General features: G+C 42.9%; 2 protein-coding genes across 2 annotated transcripts in view; one reads left to right on the top strand and one right to left on the bottom strand.

The window, feature by feature from the left end:
* Positions 1-18,750, top strand: part of LOC121919807 (protein FAM71C-like) — a 1,121,343-nt gene that overhangs the window by 273,894 nt on the left and 828,699 nt on the right. The gene's annotated exons all lie outside the window — the stretch shown is intronic.
* Positions 211-18,750, bottom strand: part of EPHX2 (epoxide hydrolase 2) — a 98,206-nt gene continuing 79,666 nt past the window's right edge. The window contains exons 15-19 of the mRNA XM_042448768.1: positions 16,257-16,359; positions 15,260-15,329; positions 12,974-13,054; positions 12,157-12,215; positions 211-2,774 (exon numbers count right to left, since the gene is read on the bottom strand). Coding sequence (XP_042304702.1) covers positions 2,690-2,774; positions 12,157-12,215; positions 12,974-13,054; positions 15,260-15,329; positions 16,257-16,359 — 398 coding nt within the window. The 3' untranslated portion in view covers positions 211-2,689. The remainder of the gene's footprint in view (positions 2,775-12,156; positions 12,216-12,973; positions 13,055-15,259; positions 15,330-16,256; positions 16,360-18,750) is intronic.

Below are 18,750 nucleotides of genomic sequence, written 5' to 3'. Positions count from 1 at the left end.
TTCATATCACCTCTTAACTTTCTCTTCTCCAGGTTAAACCTCCCTAGCTCCCTATGCTGCTCCTTAGAGGGCTTGGGGAGACCTTTCCAGACCTTTCACCATTTTGGTCAGCCTCCTCTGGACACGCTCCAGATTGTCTGCCATTAGAAAAAAGTGCAGCACTTTTAAAAAGCCTCTCCCTCTCCTTTTTCCCAGCAAAGGCCCAGCCAATAACATTGTTCACAAATTTTTATTTGTTACTGATTTTTCTACAAGCTCCCAGAACAATCAAAGCCGCAGTATCAGCAAGAGCATCATTACACCCAAGTCCCCAAGAATCCTAAGAACTTGAAAAAGAGAATGTAACCTTTTCAAATTCTGAATTGGCCTTGAAAAACCAAAATCAACTACACATCAGTGGGCACCCTGGAGCAACCTTGGTGAATAGAAACAGGGGCTTCTTTTGAGTAGTAAGGCACATTGGTTTTGTACTTAAAAAGACCCGAGACATATTACCTGGTGCCTCTATTTAAGGCAGGGCTGTGTGATAAAATCTTGAACACAGATTCAGCATCTAAAATGCCATCCTCAAAACTGAGCTTTGTCTTTTGTTCCACCTGATTTCTCATTATAATCAATGGAATGGCTCAAATTTCAACAGTCATGGTCCGTCCATATATGTGGGGTTTATCTTCAAAATGTTAAGAGCTGGAGACATGAAAGCTTTCAAGAAATATTAAAATATTAGAAGATTAAATACAATAAAAATAAAAGAGAAGATTCTCAAGAAGTTGAATTTGGCCTCCAATGCCAACTGTCTGTACCAGAGCTTGGAAAAGTTATTCATTTGGACTACAAGGCTCAGAATCCCCTCACTCATATTGAGCTGCTGTAATATTAAGCTCCTATTAGCAAATACTGAGACAATACAGTCACGTTCCACTTTCATGGGGGTTAGGGGCGCAAGACCCCTGTAAAAATGGGAAAACTAACTTTACATAAAAATAACAAGTGCCATTTTTTTTTAACCTGAGACAGTAATTTTCTAGGAATCTCTAGGTCCTTCAGCATGACTCTATGGTCAACCTCTGGGGGAAGTCGACAATAAAACCAAGCCAGAGGACCTAGAGTTTCCTAGAGAGAACAGATTAATCAAATCCGCCAAAAGGAAACCAGAAATGTATCAGCAAATTCTATTAATGAGCGAATATTAGCAAATGCTATTGAGCATAAGGAGGCAGCAGATGGAACAATGAAGTTAGAAAAAAGCTGTAAACCACTCATGGGAGTAGAAAGTCCATCAATATACAACGGAATAGCATGGGTTAGAAAAATAAGGCCACCCCAGATATTAAACCATGGTTGGCTGGATCTGGAAGAAGCAAGAATCTTGAGTGTTGCCCCTCCTTCATCTGTGCATAGCTTCAGAGGAGACTTCCTGGGTTTGCTTAAGCTAGTTTCCCTGCACCATCAGAACCAGGACACTGAGGTTTATGTGCTCCCAAGGGATGAGGACTGCAGACCATGATTCTTCACTCAAAGGCTGCATCTGCACTGCAGAAATAATGTAGTTTGACACCGCTTTAAGTGCCATGGCTCCATCTAATGGAATCCTAGGATCTGTAATTTGTTGGGACATCAGAGTTTCTCTAACAAAGAAGGCTATTTCTCACAAAATTACAAATCCCAGAACTTCATAGTATGGAGCCATGGCAATTAAAGTTGTATCAAGCTGCATTAATTTTGCAGTGCAGATGCAGCCTTAAACAAGGAAGTTGTTTCTGAAGCCAAGCACATAAGGACAGCTTCAGTTCATCATTTCTTCCTACTTCAATAATGGTAGAATGCAAAGATATATGCATCTGAGGAAGTAGACTGAAGCCTACGAAAGCTCATGCTGCCAACTTCTTTATTTCGGTTAGTCTCATCCTAATTCAATAGAGCATGGTGTGTTGAACCAGCAACACAGTGTCACAACCAGGCAATTCTAATTTTGGGGTGTGTGTGGGTGGATGGGTTTCTTGACATCTCTTTCTCAGGCTTCCCTTTTGCCTATTTCACAAGAGTTAGGGATATAAAGAAATATTGCAAATGTTCTTGTCTTCATCACGTTAAGATCCCTCAGTAAGAAAATGACCAACTGTTGTGATTTCTTTTTTCTTTTTCAACGTCTTTGTGAAAAAATGGTGCAAAAGTTTGCCTTTTCACACACACAAAAAACCCCACACATTTTTGCCCCTAATGAGAGTGCATTTTCTGTACTATTTGTTTTCTTTGCAAAAATGTTTCTGTCTTTTTTTCTTTTCACAGAGAAGTCCTGATGAGCGAGAAATCATTGAAATCATTGGAAAATGGTCAAAAACTCTCACGGTCTCTCCTGGCAGGGAGAAAACTTTTGAAAGCATTTGTTCTTGCTTGGAAGTATGCAAGAACAAAACACAAGAAGGGTGTCTCCTTTTGGAGAGCCAAAATGATAAGAGTTGAAAAACAGTGTTTTGAGTGTGTTCAGCGTTTGCTGTTAGCTATTAAAGCAAGATTCATAACCTGCTTTCAGTTGGTAGCAACAAATTCCTTCCAAAGCATCCTATTTCTGAGTGCTATCAATAGGAAAGCATTGAGGGGGTTCTGCAACTAATTCTCTATGAGCCCCCCACCGACTTCTCCAAAGCAACTGACGGCGACTGAGTCAGAACAGTTCCCGAAGTCTTGCTCACAGCTTGGCGATGGTTTGCAGCAATGCGTTCTTGTGAATCCCCTCCAGCCACTCGATGAGGATTTTATTCACAGCTGCAGGCCTGTAAGGAAAATGCAGTGTTGGGCAAGGTTTTATGGCAACAAAAAGCTTTTAAATAAGAAAAAGAAGACCTCAACTCGATGTGCAGGGAATAGCAATAGCAATAGCAAGTACATTTCTATACCACTCATCAATGCACTTAAGCACTCCCTAAGCGGTTTACAAAGTGTAAGCTAATTGCCCCCAACAATCTGGGTCCTCATTTTAGCGACCTCCTCGGAAGGATGCAAGCCTGAGTCGAGCTTGAGCCCTTTCGCTGGCATTGAACTTGCAACCTTATGGTTTTGAGTGAGTGACTGCAGTATAAGCATTTAACCACTGCGCCACCAGGCCTCATACAGGGAACATATGCTGGCATTCAATACTGCAGTTATGGATTTGTAACCCGGGTCTACTCTACACATAAGTGTATCCAGTGAATTGATGCAGATTTTCACACATTGGCATTGATGGTTAATTGACTTTACTTTCCTGTGCAAATTTGCATCTGTTTGCATCTATTCATCCTGCCTCTGATGAAAATGCAGAGCCATCCGAATTCATCCGAAGCAGAGGGTGGCCACACATGCATTAATGCACATTTCTGCATCTTTCCGCAGAGACACAGGGAAACAATGCGAAGGCTTTTTGTGGGGTTTTCGGGGTATGCAGCCATGTCCTAGAAGAGTTTATTCCTGACATTTCACCAGCATCTGTGGCTGGCATCTTCAAAAATTCTCTGAAGATGCCAGCCACAGATGCTGGTGAAACGACAGGAATAAACTCTTCTAGGACATGGTCACATAGCCCAAAAAACCGACAAAAATGTATGGATGCCGGAATGTGAAGGCTTTTTCTGAAGAATTGAAGGAGTTTTTTCCACCACCTCGTAAAAAGCCCAAAGTCCTGCCAACTGTGTGGCCCGATCACATTTAACTGGAATGAGGAATATTTTAATCATGTAGACAAGCCCCTAGAGTACATTTACTGGAGAACTATATAAATGCCCCACCGGCCACCTTAAGAACAAGCAGCTGGATTGGGCAAAGGAGGTCTGTTCAACTGCTGTGCAAGAATGAGATTTCCAACCCCCCTCTGGAGGAGGTGCTTGGATTGTGTCTTCCTGCATGGCAGGGGATTGGACTGGATGGCCCTTGGAGGTCCCTTCGAACTCTAGGACTTTATGATTCTATCCCTCAGATAGGTTTAGCACTTAAGTGCTAAACCTATCTGAGGGATAGAATCATAAAGTCCTAGAGTTCGAAGGGACCTCCAAGGGCCATGCAGTCCAATCCCCTGCCATTCCTGCATTGATCCACCATCCCCAACCGGCATAGACGTGGCCAGTTGCCACCGCGTGAAGTCTTAGAACACGCCATTCCATGCAATGCCATGTCATATTAAGGCTTAAACCAGGAGTGTGAATCATGTGGCTGTAGCTCCTAACATCCTTTAAACAGAGGCTGGATGGCCATCTGTTGTGTACACTTTGATTGAGAGTTCCTGCATGGCAGGAGGTTGGACTGGATGGCCTTTGGGGTCTCTTCCAACTCTAGGATTCTATGATTCTATCCATCAACCCACTGGCTGTGCTGTCCATGGCTATTGGGAGTTGCAGTCCAACATCATCTTGAGGGCTGTATGATTTCAACCCTGGCCTAAATCCAACTGCCAATCAACTAAACTAAACAACTAAAATTGCTGCTGTTGTTGTGTGCCTTCAAGTTGTTTCTGACTTATGCTGATCCTAAGGCAACCCTATCACAGGCTTTCCTGTGGCTGAGAGCATGTGACTCATCCAAGGTCACTCAGTGGGCTTCCATGGCTGAGCAGAAAATCAAACCCTGATCTCCAAAGTCATATTCCAGTGTTCAAACCAGTGCACCACGCTAGCTTTCCCCAACTAGAATAGACCCATTAAATCAATGGTATTTACATAAGTTTTAATTAACCATTTAGCAGTTGATTCCCTGGGTCTTACTGCAGCTAGGAAGAGCAATGGCCTTTAGGCCCAAGGAATGTTATTAAGTAAATGAGTAACTACAACATATTACCACCTTTTATCATTATTATGTAAAATAAGGGTGGTTTGACCTACTTTGCACAGAGGCAAGAGAGATTATTAAAGGGAAGTTTATATGAAGCAGAGCTGATTATGTAAATGATAGGAGTGTTTGCTTTTTTAAAAAATTGAAATTGGATTTTCCTAAAGGGCTCTGAAGAAGCATTTAGTGGCAGCTGGAAAGACTGGAGTCGCATCATTAAATTACACGAGGCTTCAAACGTTAACTTTATCTATGGGCATGTATACCTGTATATGAAGCTATTTATTTCTTTTATACCAATTACCTGCAAACAAAGTATTTCATTCAAATACACATGGTTCAGTTACGGAATTCTGCCATGACCAGACATAAGAAAGGGCTGCAGCTTTAAAATGAGACTATGCTTCATTTGGTACAGTGGTACCCCGGGATACGAATGCGCCGCCTTACGAAATTTCCGGGTTATGAAAAAAATCCATAGAAAAAAACTGTTCCGGGTTACGAAGGTTATTTCGGGTTACGAAAAATTTTTTGGTGCTTTTCGGCGCTTTTTCGCACGAAATCGCGGCTTTCGCTATTAGCGCCTATGGCTTTTTCGGCTTACGAAGGATTTCGGGTTACGAACGCGGCGGCGGAACGAATTAAATTCGTAACCCGGGGTACCACTGTATTGGGAAAGAAGTGTCAGACTTGTAGTCCACACACCAGGAGGGGAGGAGACTCTACTCCGGATCTAAAGTTTGGACCAAACGTTGGGGTCTTTCTCAGAGTGAAAGACCTGGATTAGAGGATAGGTCCCCACACTTCAGTAGTAGTAGTAGTAGTTAGTAGTGTGCCTTCAAATTGTTTCTGAAATCAGTGGAATCCCTTGCTGCAATTCAGGCAAGACAAACCACATCCAAGTGCCACCAATTTTCATGGAAAAATTAAGTATATGCCATGTAATTTTGCTATGGCATTGTATTTAATGAGAGTTGAGCATCCACAGGTTTTGTTATCTATGGGGGGGGGGGGGTCCTTGAAGCAAACCCCAGCGGATAACAAGGACCCACTGTATATATTCCAAAAAGGAAACCTTGAGTTTACCATGTTACAGAGAGGAGGAGCAGAGAGGAGATCTACAGCACAGGCGGAGTTGATTGAGCACCCTGCCACAAATTGTTGAAACATCAGGAGCTTTAACGTTTGGGTTTTCTGGAGGATTCTTTTTCTGGAGGAAGCCCACAGTCCTGTTCCAGTAATTTCCTAAGACTTTTCAGTATGGGAGATGTGGAACCACGGCAGTCACTGCAACACTTGTGGGATGTTGTCTTCTTGCCTAAAGAAGTGGAGAATCTCACATGCCCCAAGTGCAAGTTGGTAGCCCTCTTGGAGGAGGAAAGTGCAGCAGTTGGGTCCAGAGTAGCTACACTTCAGCATATTAGGAAGCAGGAGGATTTCCTGGACACAACAGAACTAACCATCCTGGACGAATACCACGCAGGGAAGATGCTGGAGCCGAGGAGGTCACTTCACCTACACAGGAGAAGATAGCTGGAGGAATGTCACACAGAGAAGTGGCCAAGAGGGATTGTTTTGGGAGCTTGCAGCCGAGATCGATTCAAAGCTCTTTTCCCTTATCAAGGAGGATGAAGAAAGCAGCATGGACAGCTTCAGGGACAGAGCAGGGGAGCCTGAGCGTCCCACCAAGGGAACAGCCGCTGCTAAGCCTCGGAGAGCGTGTGGTCGTAGTGGAGGACTCCTTGCTGGGGTACAGAAGCAGTGATTTGTAGGCCTGACAAGATGTCTCGAGAGGTGTGTTGTCTTCCAGGTGCAAGTCCGTGATGTGACAGGAGGCTGACAAGACTGGTCAAGCCTACTGACCATACACCTTCCTTTTGGTCCACGTGGGAACCAATGATACTGCAAGACACAGCCTGCAGAACAGAACAGAAAGGGATTACGAGGCGCTTGGTAGGAAGCTGAAAGGAATGGATGCACAGGTTGTCATTTCGTCTCTTCTGCCCGCGAAGGGCATGGTCCAGGAAGGGAGAGAAAATAGCGGATGTGAACAATGGCTTCGCAGATGGTGCTGCTGGAAGGATTTGATTTTTTGATCACTGGGCTGCGGTTCCATGAGGAGGGACTTCTTGCAACAGACGGGTTGCATCTCACGCCAGTTGGAGAAATGTCTTTGACAACAGTCTCAAGAAACTGATCAGGAGGGCTTTAAACTGAGTTGTGGGGAAGGGGACATATTAAGGAAGGCGAAGGGATGGCGAAAATAGTCAAACAGACATACAGGAAACAAAAAAAAAGTGCATGGACCCAACAGTGGGAGGCAAAAAAACTTGCACAAGCAAAAGCAAATGGGACCCGTGGTCTGCGATGCCTCTACACTAAGCACAGAGTGGGAAATAGCAGTGAACTCGAACTCCTAGTACAACAAAGCAAATATGATATATAGGCATCACTGAAACCTGGTGGGATGAGTCTCATGTTGGAATGTGGAAATAGAGGGGTATAACCTTTTTATGTCAGAGATATTTACACCGTGAGAGATCCAGGACATCAACCTGGAAGCCAGGTGGAGAGCATCTGGATAAAAATTAAAGGGGAGGGAAACCACAAAAATGTTATGGTCGGAGTCTCTACAGACCTCCAAGTCAGACTGAGGAACTGGATGATGCCTTTCTAGACACAGATGACCCACAGTCAGAAAAGGGATGTGTAGTGATGGGTGACTTCAACTATCCTGATATTTGCTGGAAGTCAAACTCAGCCAATCCACAAGGTCTAGCAATTCCTCACTTGCCTGGAAGACTATTTCATTGTCCAAAAGGTGGAAGAGGCAACAGAGGGTCAGCTTTTTGGATCTGATCCTAACCAACAGGATGACTTGTTAATGGGGTTGCAAGTGGTGGGATCCTTAGGTGGAAGTGACCGTTCTCCTGGAGTTTGTATACAATGGAAAGAGAGCCAGGCATAGTCAGACACGCATCCTAGACTTTAGGAGAGCGGATTTCAGTAACTTAGAGAAGTATTGAGGGTGATTCCATGGTCAGAAATACTAAAGAGAAGGGAGTTCAGGACAGATGGGAGTTTCTCAAAAGGAGTACTGAAGGCACAATTTCAAACAGTTCCAGTGAGAAAGAAAAATGGGAGGTGTCTCAAGAAACCAGGATGGATGACTAAGGAACTTTCAATGGAGCTAAGTTTGAAATGGAAGATGTATAAGAAATGAAAAAGGGGGGGTCACAAAAGGATTCAAAGAAATAGCAGGCTTGTGGGGTAAAGTCAGAAAAGCTAAGCGCAGAATGATCGGCTTTAGCGGGTAAGAACACAACAAAAGGCTTTTTTGGTTATGTCCGCAGCAAAAGGGAAGAAGGAAACGGTAGGGCCACTCCGTGGAGAAGAGGCAAAATGCTAACAGAAGACAGAGAAAAGGCAGTTACTCAAGACCTTCTTGCCTCCTCGTCTCCAGAAAGGCAAGGGTGCTCAACCTGAGGATAATGGAGCAGAGGACAGAATAGGTAAAGAGATAGTAGAGGAATACCTTGTTAATCTAAATGAATTTAAGTCTCCAGGACCAGATGAACTACATCCAAGGGTACTAAAAGAACTGGCAAATGTCATATCGGAGCCATTGGTAATAATAGTCTTTAAGAACTCCTGGAGAAGAGGGGAAATCCCAGCCGACTGGAGGAGGGCAAACGTCTCCATCTTCAAAAAGGGGAAGAAAGAGGATCCCAACAATTATCCTCCAGTTAGTCTGACATCAGTACTAGGAAAGATTATGGAGCAGATCATTAAACAGAGAGTCTGTGAACATCTAGAAGCCAATGCCATAATCACAAAAAGTCAACATGGGTTTCAGAGAAACAAATCATGCCAGACAAATCTAATCTCTTTCTTTGATAAAATTACTACCTTAGTAGATGAAGGGAATGCTGTGGATATAGTATATCTTGATTTCACTAAGGCCTTTGACAAGGTTTCCCATGACATACTTGCAAACAAGCTTGTAAAATGTGGGCTAGACAAAGGAACTGTTAAATGGATTTGTAATTGGTTGACCGGCCGAACCCAAAGGGTGCTCAACAATGGCTCCTTTTCATCCTGGAGAGAAGTGACCAGTGGGGTCCCACAGGGCTCTGTGATAAAGATTCAACATCTTTATCAATGACCTGGATGACAGAATTGGGAACATACTTATCAAATTTGCAGATGACACCAAATTAGGAGGAATAGCTAATACTTCAGAGGACAGGACCAAGATTCAAAATGACCTGAATAGACTAGAAAGCTGGGCCAAAGCTAACAAAATGAAATTCAACACGGAGAAATATAAGGTACTGCACTTAGGGCAGAAAAATGAAATGTACAGATATAGGATGGGAGACACATGGCTGAATGAAACTACATGTGAAAGGGATCTGGGAGTCCAAGTAGACCACAAGTTGAACATGAGTCAACAGTGCGATGCGGCAGCTAAAAAGGCCAATGCAATTTTAGGCTGCATCACTAGAAGTATAGTGTCTAGATCAAGAGAAGTAAAAATACCAATGTATTCTGCTCCGGTCAGGCCCCACCTGGAATATGGTGTCCAGTTCTGGGCACCACAATTTAAAAAGGATGTTGAGAAACTGGAGTGTGTCCAAAAGGAGGGCAACAAAATGGTGAAAGGTCTGGAAACCATGCCCTATGAGGAACGACTCAGGGAGCTGGGGATGTTTAGCCTGGAGAAGAGAAGGTTAAGAGATGATATGATAGCCCTGTTTAAATATTTGAAAGGAAGTCATATTGAGGAGGGAGCAAGCTTGTTTTCTGCTGCTCCAGAGAACAGGACCCGGAACAATGGATGCAAGCTACAGGAAAAGAGATTCCACCTCAACATTAGGAAGAACTTCCTGACAGTAAGGGCTGTCCGACAGTGGAACACACTTCCTCGAAGTGTAGTGGAGTCTCCTTCCTTGGAGGCCTTCAAACAGAGGCTGGATGGCCATCTGTCGAGGATGCTTTGATTTGGATTTCCTGTATGGCAGGGGTTTGGACTGGATGGCCCTTGCGGTCTCTTCCAACTCTATGATTCTATGATTCTATGTTTTACAAGGACCCCATTTTATAATGCCATTGCATATAATGGTATTTGAGCATCCATGGATTTTAGTATCCATGGGAGATCCTGGAACTTAACCCCAGCAGATAGCAAAGGCCCACTGTAAAATCTTCCACTGTAGACAATGATCCAATTTTCTTTCTCCTGAATGGGCACGATGGCATTTCAGCCTAGGCACCTCTCCTGCCAGAAGACCATAATAGGCCTGCTGCCCTTTACTGTTGCACCCATCCCCATCGCTTCCATTCACGCCCCATAAATTCAGAGGAGTATTATTGCCTTGCCGTTAGGCAAGTGAGATTTTATACCTCTGTAAAATGGTGGTGGTGTTTGGTGGTAAGGAAGAAAGATTGGTTTGAGTCTTTGCTGTGATGAAAATAACGCCCCCCTCTCACCATGATTTATTCATCCTCTGGGAAAATTTATCATCCCTTCTTCCGGGACCCAGCTGAAAGGCAATTGCACTGGTGGCTTATTTAATGGCCTTTGTCCCTGCAAGACTGGGGCATTGCAATCCCCCCTCCTCGCTTTTTAACAGCTGGTGTGACATTATAGAATAGGAAGGCAGTTTAAGAAACACAGATGAAAGGGCAGGCAGGGGATGGAAGAGGGAGGGACACAAGGTTTTATAGGAGAAATAAAGCTTCTCTTTGCAGAACACACACAGAGGCTGAGAGATCGGAGCAATTAATGTGTGGAAGAGTTTGATCCACAGAGTTAGAAAGTCTGGCTTTTGCATGCATCTTCATTGTGCTGATGTACACTACAGGCATGTGTGTGCAGAAATACACACACATCGCCTCCTATCACTACCTGCACAAATCCCCTCCCCTTCTCCTGTTTCATGTCTTTTTTAGATTGGAAGCCTCAGGGTGGGGAATTATCAAATTAACTGTAAGTCTTTGTGGGAGCCTTTTGGGATGAAAGGAGGTGTAATCATTGTTGTCGTTTATTTATTTATTTATTTAGGGTGATTTTATTTATTTATATAGTGCCACTGATGTATATGGTGCTTTACAACAGAATAAGACATTTATAACTACTTCAATATAAAATACCAAAAATACAATACTAAAATAAAATATTAAAAATGCAATAGTAAAATACAATAAATATTTGTAAATCATATAAATGTTCTAAATAAATAAATGGCCAGAAGGACCATTGCTGAGGAGCAGCATGGTGTAGTGGTTTGAGAGTAGGGCTATTACTCTGGAGACCAGGGTCCAAATCCCCTGCTCAGCCATAGAAACCCATTGGGTGACCTTGGGCAAGCCACACTCTCTCAGCCCCAGGGGAAGGCAAACGCAAATTGTTTTTTGAACAAATCTTGCCAAGAAAACTCCCCATGGTAAGATTGTCATAGGTCAGAAATGACTTGAAGGCATCCGACAACAGCCAGTTATCAGAGTCAATCTTCTGTCCCATTTGAAATCACTTATTCCTGTTTCTAAAAAGTGCTATGCCTCCTGTAGCCTTGCATGTGTGAGGTGTGATTTGGATGTGCAATGGTGCAATTTTTGTCTGATCTAGAATGCCCATACTTAGTGCAAGGTTTCAGGCATGGACCTACAACCTTGCATTGAGTATGGTCATTCTACATCTGACAAAAATGCTTACTTCAATAGACATGCTTAGACATGCATAAGACAGCGCCAGAAATCTGAACAGAACCTTGGTGCAACTCTCTTAGCAAAGAATATAAGTAGCCCTTTCAATAGAAGTGGAGTCTCCCTTATCCAAAATTCTTGGGACAAGAAGCGCTTGATTTCAGATTTTTGGGGGGATTTTGGAATATTTGTATGTACATAAGGAGATGTCTTGGAGATGGGACCCAAGCCCAAACATGAAATTAATTTATGTTTCGTATACACCTTACGGGTCCCTTTAGGGAGAAAGGCAGCATATAAATGAAATAAACAAAACAAAATAAAATAAAGGTAATTTTATCCACAATATTTTAATAATTTTGTGCAAGAAAGAAGGTTTCTGTACACTGAAATATCAGAAAGCAAAGGTGTCAGAATCTCGGCCAACCATATGGGCACTTTTGGATTTTGGAATGTTTCGGAATTCAGAATCCTGGATAAGAGAGACTTAACCTGCATACGTTGTTCCCTGGAACTTTCAGCATCTCCTCTCAGCTCCCTCCACCCAAGAACAAATTAGAAGGCGTAAAACCATTTTTTAATTCTGAAATTCAAATGATTTTTTCAATAAATTATACAAACATTTCCGAGTTGTCACAGCTTAACTATTACCTCTCCATTTGAGTGAAGTGTCCACACTCTTCAATGTGGCCACGGCTGAGCTGTGGAATCTACAAAGAAAGAAACAAAGAAAGAAAGTAAGAAAGGTTAAACTCAATATATTTTTGACAAAAGGGATCCCAAGGGCCATCTCATCCAGGAATGGTTGCTCCCTTGGACATCACTTTTGTGGCTCCTAAAGCATCCCCTCTCCTCAAAAGCCCCCAACCCTGCAAACTGTTTTGTTTAAGTGGTGCAATTCTAGGGAATATCCCCTAAAATGGCTCAGAAAGTCCCTCAAATGTGTGGAAACATGCAAAAATATCCCCACATCAGATCGTGTATTACCTCTAAATACCTCAATTTTCTTCTGAAGTCACGCTCAACAATGGCAACGGGATGAAATGCTCCTTCATTTCCCCTTGCCATTTTGAGAAGATCTACAGAGGAAAGCAGAGGAATTTCAGCTTGCTGTTGGAGTGTGTGACCTGCGGAGTGGGATCTGTGGCAGGTGGGAACTAGCCCTGGCCCTTAGGCTTTTGTCCATGCCAACTCCTGCCTGTGCAGGAAACTACTACTAAAACACCCCAATGGATGGTGGCATTATGTCATGCAATTTGTGATCCAAACATTATTAGAAGATCCAGTTTCTTCCTTACATACAACAAACTCGCAACAGCATTTGGAACCAAAGGGTTCCAGGCAGTCTTCAAAGGCAGCCCCATGTAAGGCACATTACAGTAATCCAATCTGGAGACTATGGGGAGAGGTGGTTAAGATGCTCAATGGACTGACAAACTGGTGCACAACAGGCTGGTAACACCCTTACCTGTTCCTCCATGTCTTTGCTCATCCTTGGGTGGAGAACAACATCCTTCCCGGCAGTAACCATCAGCGCAGGGACTCTGATCTGTGGATTTAAGCAAGGAAAGTTGTTATCATTTGGAGCAGGGATTAGTCATGAGTTAATTCAGACATGGGCAAGTGCAAGGACCATGGAAATTGCACCCCTCCCTTATGCCTCCTGGTATGTTGCACTGACACGTTGCGTCATTTTCAGCGGCCATTTTGGTTGATTCCAGATGTCTTAGCTTACAACAATTTAAAACCAAATTCAGCTAAAATCTTAGCTTACTAAGATTACACACACACATACACACAAACCAACAATTAAATAGATACTTTTATGAAAAATTCACATGATTAAAACAACTTGCAATAAATTTGGGTAGGAAAAATACATTGTGTGCGTGTGTGAGAGAGAGAATTCTTATCCAAGGGCCAATGTTTTCATTTTGATCCTCTTGGTTGCTAAGCTCCTAAGTAGTAGTAGTAATGAGTAACAAGCAACATAAGATAATTATATTGTTAGCTCTAGTCTTTGAGATTAGAGTAGATCAATGACTAAGGAATCAATAAACCCAAATGTTTTGCTATCACTTACACACACACACACACACACACACACACACACACACACACACACAGAGACAGACAGACAGAGAGAGAGAGAGAGAGAGAGAGAGAGAGTTTTGTCATAGCCCAAAGCAAGCTAAACACACATTGCTACAGTCAGTTCCAGAATAAAAGGAGCTGTAGAAACACTATTCTGTCTCAGATGAAGAGATGGGAGTGGAAGCCTACTCTGATGTGTTTCAGCTTTCAACACTTGGCACTTGAAATTGTTTCACAAACACAGAATTGTAGGGTTGGAGTTTGGAAAGGGCCCTATAGGTGACTGGGTGCATCCCGCCTCAATCCACCTGAGAGAGGCGGGAAAATATAAATAAAAATATCATCATTATCATCAGCATCAGCATCACCATCACCATCACCATCATCATCACTCTGCTCAGTGTTGGATCTCTGCTAAAGAAAAGCCAGCAGGGAACTGTCTACCCTCTTTCTGAAGATGTTTAGAGAAGAAGACCCCACCACCTCTGCAGGCAAATGGTTCCATTGCTGAACCATTCTTGCAGTCAAGGAGTTCCTATTAATGTTCAACTGAAATCTACCCTCCTGTAACTTCAAACTATTAGACCTGGTCCTACCCTCTGGGGCAGCAGAGAACAGGCCTGTCCCCTCCTCTCTGTGGCAGCCCTTGAGGTATTTAAAGAGGGCAACCATGCCACCCCTCAGTCTTCTCTTCACCAAGCTGAACATGCCCAGCTCCTTCAACCTCTACTCCAAACTTTTTTTCTCCATACTTCTTATCATCTTTGCTGACTGTCTCCTTCAACCACTCCTCCATACTTTCTGTTCTCCATACTTTTTATCATCTTTGCTGTCTCCTTCAGCCTCTCCTCCATACTTTTTATTCTCCATACTTCTTATCATCGTTGCTGACTGTCTCTGAACCTGCTCCAACCTGTCAATATTCCTCCTAAAATGAGGTGCCCAGCCCTGAAAGCAGTGCTCCAGATGAGGCCTGACTAATGCAGAATATAGGCGGGGACCATGACTTCCCTTGTCTGGAAAACTATGGTTCTATTAATGCAGGCTACATGTGCATTTTCCTCTTCTGGATGAAATGCCACCAACCTTGAGCACATTAGACTCTCACAGGTGGAGTAACCTTCAGATAACCTTCTCCTCCATTCCTCTACCTATAGCAGAGGTGAGTGATTGTTCTGGGGGCTGGTTTTCACCCCCACACCTCCCTGATGGACTATGCCAACATGTTCCTGGTGATCTAGAAATGGCCAGAAGGAGCTTCTATTTTTTTCCCTAAGCTTTATTTGTGCCCGGCTTTGGATTATTTTTCTCCAGTTTGGGAGCGGGGTGGTGACAGGTCAAATACAGTCAAGCCATCACATTATGGTGCTTTTTGTAGTGATTTGGGTTATTCTGTGGGCTGAGTTTTACTTCTTCTGGGCATTGCCCAAAAGTATTGGGGTGGGTTTCACCTCCTCTAGACACCCTCTGAAATTACTTGGGGGTGCTGATTCTTGGGAATCCAACCCTTTTGGTGGCCAGATACGGTGCATAGGGCACACACTCCACAACTGGCCTGTAGGCTTGGGGCGGCTCATTGTGTTTGCGTTAGAGAAGAAAACAGAGGAAACTTCTTCCTCCCAAAAGTCAAACATGTGACACAATCTTCTCCAACTCATACCTTTCTGCCCCAGGCAGAAGCGTTCCAGCGCCAGTTTGCCTCCATGTTTCGGTACCAGTTCACTGGCCCCCTGAAAGAAGTGAAAAGAGAAAGAAACAGCTTCATACAGAGGCCAATGAGAAGGTCTCTTAGCACCACTGCTGAGCATCACGCCACCTGCATCCTCCCCACAACAAGCTCAATCTTAATTCTCAAACATAACAGCAAAAATAATAGGGCTGAGGAAAAGTGATCCTATACTACCGTTTCATTCATAGAGAGCAAAGTGAAGAACTAACTTTTCCAGATGTGAAAAAGGTCCCTGATGATACTGTGTGCCACCCTGTTAGCTGCTGGGCATTATACTTCAGCCCCCTCTGAATAAAGCTTGCCAAGAAAACCCAAGGACAGGTCTGTCTTAGAGTTGTACTTGGCAAGGTTTGTTCAGAGAGGGTTTGCCATTATCTTTCCCCTGAGGTTGAGAATTTTGGTCTCCAGAGTTGTAGTCCAACACTCAAACCACTATGCCATGCTGGGAATCAAGGGTGATGGGTTATAGAGTAAAGCTGGCATTGCTGGCTTGCAGTGATCTCATACCCAGGTGCTGAAATAAGACTGGAAGGGATGGAGGTAAGATCCAAGCCTGCTCTAGGTAATTTCTGTGAAAGGGATTCCATTGTAACAACAAAGAAAAGGGGTGGCATGGGAAAGTGTGGAGAAATCTGTTGGTTAATTATAAAGAATAAGAATTAAGCCCAGATGAATTTTAAAATTGTGTGAAGTTTAATTAGGCAACTGCAATATTCACTGGTTAGTTCTCACAATGAAAGTCTGGATCTGTAGTTTCTTAATAAAGGTTTTCTACATTTTAGCTACTGAAGCAATTCGGAATCCTGCAGGATTCTGACACCCTGCACAGGTTCAACACCGTAGTCCTTATGAAGGGAATTGGTGTCTCTACAAAGACTAGCCCACCAAAACAGAAATGATGACTCCAGACCCCACATCCCTCCTTTACCTTAATCCAGATTTTTGAAACTGCTGGACGTAGTACTGGAGCACAGGCTCTGGCAGGAGAGAACTTGGTGGTGGGTCTTCAGGAAGTCCTACTAGCAAACCTCCTGTAGAGCGAGAAGGGATTCTGTCACTAAAGTAATGCTGCAAGGACAGTTGGTTGAAGATGGCATGTGCTAAAGAGGTATGGAAATGCAGTTCCCCAGAATGAATGCCCTTGTGTATCTGAGCTGGAGCCTCTATTTGCACATGTTTGCAAACTGTCAATCGGGTGTGACACGTAAACTGTTTTCCTCTCACTGAATAGTTCTGAAATCACACTACGCTAACGTGTACATACAGACGCAAAGGTAGCAGTGTACTGTTATGAGTGTGTCGACGCAATCTTTTTGGCGCCTCAAAAGATGAAAGAGTAGCACTCAGCTATTGAAGGTCAAATTCAAAATTTCATAGGAACAATAGAAAAGCAGAATGTACCATTGCTGTTTTGGATTCATTGAATCCTTGACATTGAAGCAGGAAAATAAAGTAAGCATGATACTAGTGAACGGGTAAGAACTTTATGGCTATCAAGTACTTAGGAGGGTACCCCAAGAAACATCTAGTCAAATTCCCTGCCATGCAAGAAAAGTAAAGTACTCTGGAAATATGACTATCCAGGTTCTGATTAAAGATCTCCAAAGAAAGACAGTCCATTACCCTACAAGGCAGTCTATTCTACTGTCAATCAACTCTAACAGTCACAAAGTTCTTCCTGATGTTTTCTTCTAAATTGAATCTATTGGGTTGTGAGCTCTGGAGCACCAGAAAACAAGCCGGCTCCTTTGACCCTTTGGCATCCCTTCAGATATTTAAACATATCATGTCCCCTCTCAGTCTTCTCTTCTACAAGCTTCTTCCCTCATCTGGCCCTCACTGGCTTGGTTTCCGGACCTCAAGTCACCTTGCAGACTTCTCTTCTCCAAGCTAAACAAACCCATTTCCCCCAAGTCATTTCACATAAGTTTTGGTGTCCAGACTTTTCCCCATCTTGGGCGCCTTTCTTTGGATACATTCCATCTTTTCAATATCCTTCTTGAACTGTACTATCCAGATCTGGACATAGGATTCCAGGTGAGGGCGGACCAAAGCAGAATAAAGCAGCACTATCACTTTCCTCCATCTAGACACTACACTTCTATTTATTCAGCCTAGGATCCAATTGGCCTTTTCTCCACTACATCACACTGTTGACTCATGTTTAGCAAAGACTCCTCGATTCTTTTCACATATACCACTTAGAAGCCATGCACCACCCATACTATGTTTGTGCCTTTTGTTTTTTTCCTGTCTATATGTAGTACCAGACATTTATCTTTGGTGAAATTCATTTTGTCAGTTTTGGCCCAGCTCTCCAATCTGTGTCAAGGTCATTTTGAATCCTATCTTCGGGATGTTGATGGACTTGAGGGTGACCTAAGATGGTCAAAGATCTGAACCTACCATGGGGTTTTCTTCGCAAGATTGGTTCAGGGGCAGGATTTTGCCATGGCTTTTCTCTGAGACTGAGAGAATGTGGCTCAAGGTAACTAAGTGGGATCCCATGGCTGAGCGGTGCTCAAACCATGGTCTTGAGTCATTGTCCAAGGCTCAAAGCACACCACTGTCTCCTTTACTTAGCTGCCTTAGGCCCTGTGATGGTAGACCAGGGGGATATCAAATTAATTTAATAAGTCAGTCAGTAAATAAAATAAAATGTCCCTGTGATTGATTTTAAATTACCTTAAGTTGTTTTAACTGTCTTTAAACTGGTCATAACCTGTCTGGTGACCTAATTTATTTAGTCTATTTAAATTGCACTTAATAGTTTTTGAATTGTTTCTAAACTGTTAAAATTATAGCACACCACCCTGAGATCTTTGCATATAAAGGGAGATGGAAATATTTGAATGAACAAACAAATAAATGAATAAATAAATGGAAGTGACTTCACTTCTCCCTCTCCTTATCTAAATGGTACAAGAGAGACAAGGTCTAACCCTAAAACCAGGGCTGTGGGGTTGGGACACCAAACCTTCAACTCCAATGCTTCTATTTTTCTACTGTCCAATTGTAACACCTCCACGAATGGCAAACGTACACAGTAGGCCCATGGTTTCCACTGGAGCTTGATTTGAGGACCCTACATGGATGCCTAAATCCATGGATACTCAAGTCCCATTAAATACAATGGCAAAAATCAATTGTGTTTTAATATCTTATACTGTTTAATACTGTCTTAAGGGGGGGAGGGATAAAGTGTTTTTAATTGTCATATTTTATATTTTACTGTTGTTAACCGCCCGGATTGGTTTGCCAGAGGGTGGTATACAAATAAATAATAATAATAATAATTATTATTATTATTATTATTATTATTATTATTATTATTATTTTATACGACTCTTGATCTTAGTCAAAAGGCTGAGAAGCGATGCTTTTTAGAATTTATATATTATTTGAATATTTTCAAGCCATGG

The sequence above is a fragment of the Sceloporus undulatus genome, chromosome 1, assembly GCF_019175285.1.
Source record: "Sceloporus undulatus isolate JIND9_A2432 ecotype Alabama chromosome 1, SceUnd_v1.1, whole genome shotgun sequence".
Taxonomy (NCBI): domain Eukaryota; kingdom Metazoa; phylum Chordata; class Lepidosauria; order Squamata; family Phrynosomatidae; genus Sceloporus; species Sceloporus undulatus.
Note: the sequence above shows the minus strand (reverse complement) of the source record. Positions and strands in the feature narration are given on the sequence as shown.